The sequence below is a fragment of the Solanum tuberosum genome, unplaced genomic scaffold (genome assembly GCF_000226075.1).
Source record: "Solanum tuberosum cultivar DM 1-3 516 R44 unplaced genomic scaffold, SolTub_3.0 scf00262, whole genome shotgun sequence".
Taxonomy (NCBI): Eukaryota; Viridiplantae; Streptophyta; class Magnoliopsida; order Solanales; family Solanaceae; genus Solanum; species Solanum tuberosum.
Window position 1 is genome coordinate 367,498 of NW_006239186.1, and position 12,031 is coordinate 379,528.

Below are 12,031 nucleotides of genomic sequence, written 5' to 3' on the forward strand. Positions count from 1 at the left end.
ATACTCTAGTTTTCTCCTTGAGTTGTGAAACTAACGAGTCCATTATCTTTTTTCGAAACTAACGAGTTTATTAGAAAATCGAATTATGAATTTTCAAGCAGATGGATTGATCTTAATTGGAAATGGAATAACAAGTGTTTAGAAATCGAATAAGATTCTAGTTTCTCGTGGCGTCTAATATCTAAGATGGAAGTTCACCACATTAATCAAAGCATGAGATGCACAGTAATCTCAGATAGATAATAGGTAGAACAAGCAACACTTCAATTTCACGACAAGAAGCAACGGGAGATCTTCTTGCAACAGTAAGCAATACGTAGCTAAGTTCATACAAACATAGGCAAAACCACAAAGCTTATATATGCTTCTACAGTACCTAAAGTAGCACAAGCTACATTCATTAAAGTCTACCACCTAGAAACACAGTCTATGTCCATAAACAAAAGAGATGAGATGCCTCAAACAGTTGAGCCTCCAGTTTGATGCAACATTGCATCAATTTCATCGCCATCCTCCATCTCCAGCTGAAGCAAGGAAGAAAAATTGTTAGAGAAAAAGAATTAATCACAACAGTATAAAGCATAAGGAGTAAACGAACATTGTGTTTTTTTGTGTACTATTTGTTCCTTCTTTTGTTTTATGTGTGCACACATGGGTCTGAGAGAGGGAGAGAGGGAGAGAGAGAGAGATACCTCATCTGGAGTTTGCTCTCCTCGAAGACGACGACCATCAAACAAGAATGCAATTGAATTAAAATCCACAGACTGCCGGTCACAATATGCATTCATGAGTTTCTTTAGCTGGGTGCTTCTTTTGATCCTAAAGAAGACTTCATTCCCATCCTGCAACCAATAAAAAGCTAAATATGTAAATCTCTCACCATTGTCCAATTCGTTATGGCAGCCAAGAGGGCACTTCTCTTTAACCGGCAGCCATCAACAGTATGATGAGAAAGGAAGATGGAATCAATCACACACAACATCACATTCCGCAATCACATTGCAAAGCAAACAAAGATCACACATAATTGTAATATGATAACAACATAGATACGACTAAGGGAAGTTGTCTACCACTAATTGATGCGAGCAATTTATGTGTAGCGTCAAAGCCTACCATTGATGACTAAGGCATGATCCTCAGCGAACACCATCGGTTACACTATACCTAGTACCTTGGTTTAATACCCTATCAAATAGATGTATACAAATATCAAAAGCATAGAGCTATCTCAATCTAACACAACAAACACAGAAGAAAAGTGTCGCTTTACCATCTATAATCTCACCCCCTATAATAACCCTTCCCCACAAGAATGATTGGAATCCCCACAAGGGAAAAAGCCTATTCTAGAAGCCAATATCTTACATGTATTCAAACAATATCTTACATGTATTGAAAATTATATTCAGTACCCTATGGAGCAAACAGCTACTTTTTACCCACTCGATCAGACACGGTTGATAATAAACCTGGCTTGGTAAATGGCTCAGGAATTAGAGACTTTTGCAACCACATAATGCACACAAGAGTTTTAAAGGGAAATGATGACTACTCTTTCTAAAAATCAATCTGAAAAACATAGATTATCTTTGATTAATGATGCGGAGGAATGTTTTTTCACCTCAAAACACAAAAAGTTACATTATTATTACTAATATAAGTACATTCTTTGCAAAAACAATGATACATAAACCCAACTCCTCACAAATGGCACACTTGAAACATTTCATAAGCTTCTGTATTTGCATCAAGACTAATCACAAGATTCACTAGCAGTAATAACAAAATACTGTGACTAAAATATGAGATAACTGTTCAAGCATTCAGTTTCGAATGAGTTGGTTAATGTTTTCAAACAAATTTAGACTTTGCACGTCAGTTATAGAAAATTTAAAACTACCCCTGCAGCATAAAAGAAGCCCAATCCAAATTTAAAAGAATGAATAAACAAGCAAACAAAATGAAACAACAATTGAAACACATTATCAAAAATCAAAAACATGTTAAATGCACCTAGCAAGAACACCAAAACTAATATGAGATTAGCAGTTAAATCATTCAGTTTCGCACAAAATTTCCTACTTTATTCAAGTCAATTTAGTGCTTATCAAATGAGTCTCTGCATGATTTCAAACAAATTTAGCCATGAAATTACACATTTGGCCATAAAATTCCGGAAAAAAATAAATCCCGTTTTCAGAAATTCCAAAAAGAACAAAAAGTTCATTTTTTTCCACTCCAAATTACTCACAAAAATTAAAAAACAACTTTAATTTACTTCATGGCCAAACACAACTATACATTATTTTTCACTTTGAAAATAAAACCTGTTTTCTTTTTTTTTCAATTTTCTCAATGAAACAGAGCCAAAAACACCTGCTAATAGACTCACAAGTCAGTTACAGAAGATCTAAAACACTCCTGTACAGCATAAACGAAGCTCAATCCGGATTTTAATACATACATACAAATAAAAACAACTGCAACATATAATCAAGTATGAATACAAACAACAGGACATTCAGACATGCCTGCCTTCGAAACGAAGACTGAATCTAACACATACTCCGTCTGTCCCAATTTATATGACACTTTTCTTATTTTTTGAGAGTTTCAATTTAACAGTAAAAAATTACCGTTAAACATAAACTTATTTGAATGTCGAAATCAAGAAGCGTCAAACAAAACCCTAGGCAGGGGAGACAATATGCGAGAAAGGGAAAAGGGCAGACCTGACTTTTGACTTTGAGATTGATGTGAATTTGATCGCCGCCGGGCTTCTTGTCTTCCTCCGCTGTTTGAGACATTTTTTTCTCACGCCTAAAACCAAAAGAAGAAAAAAGAGAAGATTATAGGATTATCAATTTTAAGGTTTTTGACTTATTTATACTTGTACTCTTTTCTACTCTATTTCCTCTTCTACCCTTCGCGTAAAAACCACGCAACTTTTCAATTTTGTCTTTTCCTCTTTTTTTTTCTCTAAGTTCTTTAATCAACTAATTACAACTTGTTTGGATGCGTTACGTATGATGGGAATTGCCAAGTGGAAATATAGGATATATATGTTTATTTGTTTAATTTTGTATGGATTTGTATATTTAAAATTAGAGAGTATAAATATCAGGTGAAATTTGAAGAAAAATCTTTTTTATTTATAAATTTAAAGGTTCTTGAATCCTACTTTAAGTTTTATCTATTCTGTATATTCTATATTTTCTGTATATATTGAAAATAACTAGTAACATTTCTATTTATAAAGGTAAAAATCTAATTAAACTAGGACTAGAAACTACTCTAACTAACAATTTCTAATTAAATATAAATAAATAAATAACATAAATAACAAATTCTAATCAACTTAGGATTCCTACTCCAAATTATTATTTCCAACGAAATCCAATTAAATAATTTCCTAATTACTTGTCCATTTTTTAATAATCACATCTATTAAGAAAACAATTATTGACATAGTGAGTTTATCAATTTACTCCTATTAATTATGAAGTGGATGAATTAAAAAACTTAAGAGTTATAAGAAATTCTACATTTTTCAAAGTAATTAATTGATGGTAAATAGGTAAAAAATTGTCATTTATTGATTTGTCAAAATGGACAAGTAGACATAGACAACTAAAAAAAAAATGGACAAGGAATTAGGAACATAGGGAGTATATTTATAGTTGAATAAGATTTAAGTTATTTATGTATGATTCGTATAATTTATATGATATTTCGTTGGTATATAAAAAATAAGTTATTCATTTATAAAATTAATACGATGTTTGGTTAATAATTTAGAAACTGACATAACAAATACATATATAATTAATATTTTTATAAAATTAGTACATAAATTTACTCATAATTAATTCCCACATTACTAATTAATGATCACCGATTCTAAGTTTCTAATCAGCTAGGAAACGGCCGAAGAGTTTGTAAACCTTGAAGAGTTCTTTTTCTACCTTACGTGTAGTCAATTTTACTTCCACGTTTCAAGTCGTACCAATAATTAAAATTTATCTTGGTACTACTACCCTTACTTTTTATGTTGGGGTTGAGATTTTGAAATTGTTCATGTCCCCAAAGCCCAAGTTGTATTTTGTTTACATAAATAATATATTTTAGGGGAAAAAGATTAAAGAAATGTCCTTAAATTACGTAAAAGAAACAAAAATATTTTTTGTTTATAATTTGGTTTAAAAATATCCTTACCGTCAATACTTAAGTTCAAAAATGCTCTTGCAATCAATATTTTGGTCTAGAAATGCCCTTATAGTTACTAAATGGGTAAAAAATATCATTTTTCAAATAAATATTTTATTTTTTTCTTTTTAAACATATCTTCTTCCTAATTAACATATTATTAAAGAACATTGTTCTTGTTTTCTTTCTTTTAAAATCACTTAACAAATAAAAATATAGCAATTTTTTTTCTTCTTAATCTCATGTTATCAATTAAAACAGAATAATTTCATGTACCCTTACGACAGATAATTTATGTCATATATATAAAATCATAGTATATCCATCATAAAAAATAATTATAATAGAATAAGAAATGTTGTCATTTTTGTTCCTTTCGCATAATTTAAGGGCATTTTTTTACCCTTTTCCCTATATTTTATTTGATTAGTTACACTTTTAAGTGTTACTTTATTTTTATTACCATATATGACATAAAATTAGCTTTAATAACCATTTGATATAAATATGTATTAAAGTTGTATTAAAATTGTATATTAGGTGTTGCATTAAAGTTGAATCAAAGTTGTATTAAATATAAAAAATCGGTGGTCTGGTGGCGGTGACTACGAAAAAGAAGAGGTGAAGCTTTGAAAATCTGTATTAAATTGTATAATATAAAGGATAGTTATAATACAATTCGAATTCGATATTATACATTACTATAACTTCGATAGTTATTAATCCAGAACAAATATAATACATTTCTAACAATGTCAACTAATTTAAATAGTACCAAAATGTTTGAAATTCACATATAATACTTATAATATATTTGTATTAAAAATATTTTAGTTATATATTAGATGAAGTTCTGAAAATTGTATTAAAGTTGAATCAAAATTGTATTAAATATAAACAAACCGATGATCTGGTGATGGTGATTTACCGGAAAAAAAAAGAGGTGAAGCTCTGAAAATTTTGTATTAAAAAAACAGTGATATTGGCCATGTTATTTGTGGTAAGAAAGTAAGGCTAATCTGTATAAGAGTAAAAGATATGTTATAATTCGTAAATATAGTTATATAATATATTATTTATGTAAATTTATACAGTCAAATTTCTATAGTATTTATATAATAACACTTTAATATAATAATTTTTTTTTTCCAAAATCAGTTTTTTTGAAATTCTCTTTCTCTATAATAATTTAAAAAAAATATGTAATAACAATAACCATCTTTATAACAGACATTCTTTTGATCAAATATTTTAATATAATATTTATGACAAGGGAATAGTAAGTTTAAGTTGAATGAATAATGGTTATCCAAATAGATCTAACATATATCAATCGAAATAATATAAATTTATGTCATAATCCATATATTGTTCAATTTTAACCTAACTCTTGGGCCAATATATGTCCAATTTCTTAGTTAAGTCCAAATGCTAAGGCCTCATTTGTTTTCATTAAGATTAAGACGTCTGAATCTGAATGCACATTTGAATATTAAGATGTGCATTAAGATTAAGATGTCAGAATATAAATGCACATTTGAATATTAAGATGTATTTTCTAGGTCTGAACACGGAATCATTAAGATTGTTTGTTTTCAATATTTGAATGTACATAGTTTTTTTAAAACAAAAATTGAATTAAACACTATATCAATAAAAAGTTATAAACCAAACCAATATAATTTCCTCCAAAAAATTATCTCAAGAATAAGTTTATAACTCACCCCAGAAAAAATATTTTATTTTTTTCTCAAGAAACAATGATAACTTCTTCCAAAGAAGTTTTGACAACAAACAAATTGTGAGAAGAAGAGTTCTTCATCAGTATCAATTCACCCAAGAATATTGTATATATTAAAAATATTAGATAAATGCTTATAAAAGATTATGAAAACTTACTTATTCAAAAGAAAAAAAAATGATATTTGGTTGGAAAAGAAAAGGAAGAAACTTGAAACTTGCTTAGAAGAGAAACAAGGAAGAAGAAAATTTATTAATGAAAGAACGCTTATTACTTTAGTAGAGTCTGAACGGTATTAAAACTTTGTTATAGATCTGATTCACTTAGAGTCATTAAGACTCATTAAGAGGTTTTTTATAAAAAGAAACAAATAAACGTAATTGACTGAATTTGAATGATTAAGATTCAGACCTAAAGATCAAACGCAGTTAATGGGCTGAATCTGAATAATTAAGATTCAGACCTCCATTAAGTGCAAACAAATAAGGCCTAAGACTCTCTCAGTGAATGCACCTTCGTGATTCAAAATTATAAAGCTATTATTGTTCAGTCTTACTTGTTTTTATTGAGATTAAAATATTTTGAATTTGAATATTATGATGGGAAGACTAACATGTTTGAATCTAGATGAAAAGTTACTAATATTTTTATCATACAATATAATATTATAACAGTTCATTTCAGTAAAATAAAAATTATATGTGTATAGAAAATAATATTTCAAAGATATAAATATATATTTAAACATTGGTTCTATTTAATCTTTATTGATCACTCTTTTTTTATTTTGACATGCTCTGTAACAAACACTAAAATGGTTGTAGTGATTTTCTCAACTCAACAATCAAACAATAGAGAGAACAAACTAACAAGCTTTGATTCATACAAAAATGAGCAATTACAATATGAAGAACTCGAACAATAACAGTAACTATAAAGAAGAAGGGATGAGGGAACTAAGAGAGAATTGGAGATGAGAACCACAACCTTTGCCTAAGCATAATCATAATTTGCATAAACCTATTTTGCTCTCAAAAGACTCTATTTATCAATCCGAATCCCACACATAACCACTTAATTTGGTGTTGGGCCGCTTTGTCAATACTGATCTAGGCCCATTCATAACATGCTCTATAATTAGCATTTTCAGGAACAAGTCGGCAAGTGTTCGTTTTGGAGGCATCACACGTAAAACAAATGTTGAACAAGTCGGCAAGTAGTTCTTTAAAGAAGACAAAATCAAGTGTTACATTTAAAGTTGGTGACAAATTGTATTCGTGATAAATCCGATTTAATCTCTTTCATGCCTTACTTTATTTTTTTGGATCTCGTTGGCTTCTTTCTTCTTTCTTTTACTCTCGTTTGCATCTCTCCTATCTCTTTTAGTCTTGCTCATCCCTCTCTTCTCTTAAACGTATAGCTATAAATTGTCATTAAGCAAATTATAATTATAGATTCCTAATCAAGTTTATAAAGTAAAAACAAGACTGGATATACTCTAATTTATTCAAATCCTACTTCAGAAATTTTACTAAATATATCATTTTTTAAACATAATCGAAACTCTTTCATAAACAACTCTCGAGACAATGACTTTGAAAATACTTAAAAGACCTAGAAACAAGGAGAAGGATACAAAAGTATAAGCTCATCAACGGGACAATCTCTTTTTAAGTTCAATTTCATGATTCAATCAACTACAGTAAATCTCTATATTCAACATTAATAAAGAGGCGTCTCCTATTTTTAGAAACGGTCGATTAAGTGGGGTCTTGGAATATAAGTGGGGGCCATGTGCTCTGCTTCTTCCACTTCATTGGCTTCTTCATCAATCGTAGGACCCACCACTTATCTCTTCGATCCCCTCAATTCTCACTCTCCACTAAACGAAAATATGATTATTTTCTCTTGTAGTATTTGATAGAAATAATAATATAAATAATTTCTTTTAGTTTTTCATTCAATTTAATGTTCGATATTCATATTGAAGTCTATTTATTTTGGATTCACGCCACTAAGGCCTCATTCGAAGAGAAAAGCTCCCTCATATCCAAGACAAATCCGAAAGCTAAGAAACAGCCTCATCCGCTGCATCATATCTTTGACAGTAATTCAATAAATATTTGACATAAATTAAAAAATGAATTTTTGGCTAAAATCATCCTTAATCTATACCCAAAACTTAAACTACATCCTTAAAGTATCACTCTTAACAGAAAATATCCTTCAAGTATTTAAAAGTGAACAATTTTCATCCTTCTACATGAATTTATCAGAAAACTAATAGATCCCATAAAAATCAAGTCATCCCTTCATAATTATTATTCTTAGATACGTCAAAAATACTATTGTGAACTTTTTCGGTAATTGAGTTTTATCATTATGCAAAATCTTTTAATTTGACTTTTTTTCCCCATGTAATTTGATATTAAAAATATTATTAGTTGAATATGTTTCTTCTCAATTGAATATGCTAGAAGCGGCGTTTGTTGGAGACTTCCACTTCTAATAATGTAGAATGAAACTCAAATGCGAGACATAATCAATACTTTGATCACTTCAATATCAGAATGACCCAAAAATTTATTGATCTTAATACAGTTTAACTTTGACAAAAAGTAAAGATAATTAAGCTCCAGCTTCTTTCCGTTACTAAATGAGAAAAAGACCAGATCATGTATCCTCACACCTTCCAAACATTTTTTGTTTCAGTAAGCAATGGTGCCTGAGATTTTTAATATTTTTTTCAGGAACTTCTTATAGCAAGTAATGAAATTATGCATGAAAATTTTTGTTGATAATCACGTGAACTGCTCAAATTTTTATAGAATCCTTTAGTTTTTTGACAACATCTAACAGAAGGATGAAAATTGGTCACTTTTAAATACTTGAAAAATGTTTTCTGCTAAGAATAATACTTTAAGGATGTAACTTAAGTTTGAGGTATAGTTTAAGGATGATTTTGGCCAAAAACTCAATTAAAAACATTAAATTTTAACAAAGCATAAAAAATCAAAACCATTAACACTCATAACTATTTAGAACTTACCCTCAAACAAAAAAGCACCATTTTTATCATTTCTATCCCACTATACACACACTTCCCCCTAATTTCTAGCTCTCTTACCCTCACAACCCCTTTAAAGCACCACTCACTTTCATGCTCTGTTTCTTCATCAAGCAATAGAGCATGGAAAAACTCACCATTTGTCTTCTCCTCTTCGCCTTTTCCCTTTCCCTTTTCTCCTCCATTGCAGGTAACAACTCTTTTTCTTTAATTTTTTTCTCACTAACTTCACATTATCATAATTTTCTCTCTTAAATCATCTTTTTTTGTGGTGCATTTGCAGATGCTGGTTCAATTGGGATAAACTATGGCCGTGTAGCTAACAACTTACCATCAGCAGTGAAAGTTATAGCGTTGTTGAAATCTCAAGGCGTTGAGCGTGTGAAGGTCTACGATACTGACCCAGCTGTGCTCAAAGCTCTTTCTGGATCCGACATTAAGGTTACTGTAGATCTGCCTAATGAGCTTCTCTACAATGCCGCTAAACGGCCATCTTTTGCTTACTCATGGGTGGAGAAAAATGTTGCTGCTTATTACCCATCAACTCAAATCGAATCCATTGCTGTTGGAAATGAAGTTTTTGTTGACCCACATAACACGACCCGTTTTCTTGTATCCGCCATGAAGAATGTACATCAAGCTCTTGTTAAGTTTAATTTCCATGACAAAATCAAAATCTCTTCTCCTGTTGCTCTTAGTGCTTTGCAGAACTCTTACCCTTCTTCAGCTGGGTCGTTCCGATCCGAATTGGTCGAACCTGTGATTAAACCCATGCTGGATTTCCTCCGGCAAACGGGATCTTATCTAATGGTGAACTGTTATCCCTTTTTTGCTTATGAGTCGAATTCCGATGTTATTTCTCTTGATTATGCTCTGTTCCGTGAAAACCCCGGCGTTGTTGACGCCGGTAACGGACTTCGTTACTTCAGCCTGTTTGATGCCCAAATCGATGCTGTTTTTGCTGCATTGTCGGCTTTGAAGTACAACGATATCAAAATGGTTGTAACGGAAACTGGCTGGCCATCTAAAGGAGACGACACCGAAATCGGCGCTACCGTCGACAACGCCGCGTCGTACAACGGAAACCTCGTCCGGCGGATACTCATCGGTGGTGGAACCCCCTTAAGACCTAAAGAAGACCTCACCGTCTTCCTCTTCGCTCTTTTCAACGAGAACAAAAAACCGGGTCCAACTTCCGAGAGAAACTTCGGGTTGTTCTACCCGAATGAGCGAAAAGTTTACAACATACCATTAACAATGGAAGGTTTAAAGCATTACGTGGACCGGCGGTCACCGGTGGCCGGCGACCAGAGAACGCAGAAAGGCGGGAAGGTGAATGTGTCAGGGCAAACATGGTGCGTAGCGAGTGGAGAAGCGGAGAAGGATCACCTACAAGCAGCTCTAGATTATGCTTGTGGTGAGGGCGGAGCTGATTGCCGTTCGATTCAACCAGGGTCCACGTGTTACAATCCTAACACGTTAGAGGCTCATGCGTCGTTCGCTTTCAATAGTTATTATCAGAAAAAAAGTCGTGCGATGGGTTCGTGTTATTTTGGTGGGGCCGCTTTCATTGTTCATCAACAACCTAGTAAGTACACCATATCATTTCTCCATAATATTATTATTATACTATTATTTATTTTATTTAATTAATTAATTTGCGTGTTGGATTTTGCATTTTTTCAACCTTGATTACTGTGACACGTTTGACTTATGAAGTATAATGGTTGATGGTAAATTACTAAATTTAATGTGTGGCGCACTTTAATGGGTGAATTTGCTAACGTGTACTTTGTAAGGGCCCCACAGATAGGTAAAATTTGTTGTTATTAGTTAATGGTGCAATCCAGGCAGGTCATGGAGACAGCACGTGATGGATGGAGACGTTTGGGTTAATAATCGTACCTGTTGCGGGTGGGAGGTTAGAAACAAGTATTTCATAGAATTAGTCGAGTCATGGTTAGCTTTATATCATGGTTTATGACGTTCAAGTTTATGGTTTAGTGGCTATTGAAATGATTGAGTGAGTGATTCTTCTTATCTGTTTTATATTTTATCGACAGAGTTACTTGATATCTATTATTGTTCTTGATATCTATTATTGTTCGAAGGTTATAACTTATAAGTATCTCATGCGAATAATTCTTTTTGAGTTTGTTTTTTCCAATATCTTGTTGAATCAATGGATATTCGTGGCTGGTCAAAATGAAACTATAGTATTACTATTTATTTACTGATGTATGTATGGTTGATAGTAAAAGTTTTAGCTTTGGTACGTTAAAGCTGAGAATAAAGCATTTCGTTGAATAAATTTATACATCTATCTGTTTGCTTTTTGTAGATCATATTTTCTTTTTATTAGTACCTGAAAGTTACTGGTCTTGTTTTGCACATTTCACCCACTCAATTTTTCTTCTATATGTTGCACTTTTTGTTTGTTTATTTATTTACATTTGAGGTAATATTTTTGTTATTTATTGTTTTGCAGAGTATGGACACTGTGAATTACCAACTGAAGAATGATAAAGGAATGGGATAGACTGAATTTTGATAGCAGCAGCTAGCTCTAATTTATTGTAGTAGCTACTTTTATTTCAGACTTCAGACTATTCTTTTTTGTTTTTTTGGTAACTTTAGTATCTCCATTAGTTGGTGTTGACATCACCTTTACTAGCTACTAGTAAATGTTGCTATATTTTCCCTTTTCTGTTTATATGCTATTTTAATTCTAATGCTTTATGTGAAAAATCATTATTTTATATAGACTTGTACTGGTGACATATCGATAAATATTTTAACATGACAGTATTTTAGAATATTAGCTAGTGGCAGTTTAAGAAAGAATATCTTTTTTTAAGACCATCTCTTCTTCTTTATTTTCACTCAACACAAAACAAGAGCGTGAGACACCTTAAAAAGACAGTAACAGTCGGATTTTTACCTTTAAAGACCATCTCTTCTTCTTTATTTTCACTCGACACCATTGTTGGACAAATTTGAGCTTTTTTCTTGTC

The 12,031-nt window shown here is 31.3% G+C and overlaps 2 protein-coding genes across 3 annotated transcripts; one reads left to right on the forward strand and one right to left on the reverse strand.

Annotated features, from left to right (window-relative positions):
• Window positions 1–219: 219 nt before the first annotated feature.
• LOC102578468 (small ubiquitin-related modifier 1) lies at window positions 220–2,859 on the reverse strand. Its single transcript, XM_006357902.2, has 3 exons — window positions 2,736–2,859; window positions 693–842; window positions 220–524 (listed from the first exon to the last, which is right to left on the reverse strand). Exons 1-3 carry the CDS (start codon window positions 2,808–2,810, stop codon window positions 459–461), a joined length of 291 nt encoding a protein of 96 aa, XP_006357964.1. The 5' UTR covers window positions 2,811–2,859; the 3' UTR covers window positions 220–458.
• Window positions 2,860–8,998: 6,139 nt separating this feature from the next.
• Window positions 8,999–11,776, forward strand: LOC102578810 (glucan endo-1,3-beta-glucosidase 12-like). 2 transcript variants are annotated; one of them, XM_006357904.2, is made up of 3 exons: window positions 8,999–9,207; window positions 9,301–10,605; window positions 11,506–11,776. In XM_006357904.2, the coding sequence occupies exons 1-3, from the start codon at window positions 9,141–9,143 to the stop codon at window positions 11,538–11,540; spliced, it is 1,407 nt and encodes a 468-aa protein (XP_006357966.1). In that variant the 5' UTR covers window positions 8,999–9,140; the 3' UTR covers window positions 11,541–11,776.
• The last annotated feature ends 255 nt before the right edge of the window (window positions 11,777–12,031 follow it).

Excerpts from the sequence above, each read along its gene's own strand:
- LOC102578468 (XM_006357902.2), bottom strand. The coding sequence starts at position 2,810 with ATGTCTCAAACAGCGGAGGAAGACAAGAAGCCCGGCGGCGATCAAATT. Across the intron at positions 843-2,735 it reads ATCTCAAAGTCAAAAGTCAG|GATGGGAATGAAGTCTTCTT; the intron begins GTCTGCCCTTTT and ends TATTGGTTGCAG. Across the intron at positions 525-692 it reads GAGAGCAAACTCCAGATGAG|CTGGAGATGGAGGATGGCGA; the intron begins GTATCTCTCTCT and ends TCCTTGCTTCAG.
- LOC102578810 (XM_006357904.2), top strand. The coding sequence starts at position 9,141 with ATGGAAAAACTCACCATTTGTCTTCTCCTCTTCGCCTTTTCCCTTTCC. Across the intron at positions 9,208-9,300 it reads CCTTTTCTCCTCCATTGCAG|ATGCTGGTTCAATTGGGATA; the intron begins GTAACAACTCTT and ends GTGCATTTGCAG. Across the intron at positions 10,606-11,505 it reads CATTGTTCATCAACAACCTA|AGTATGGACACTGTGAATTA; the intron begins GTAAGTACACCA and ends ATTGTTTTGCAG.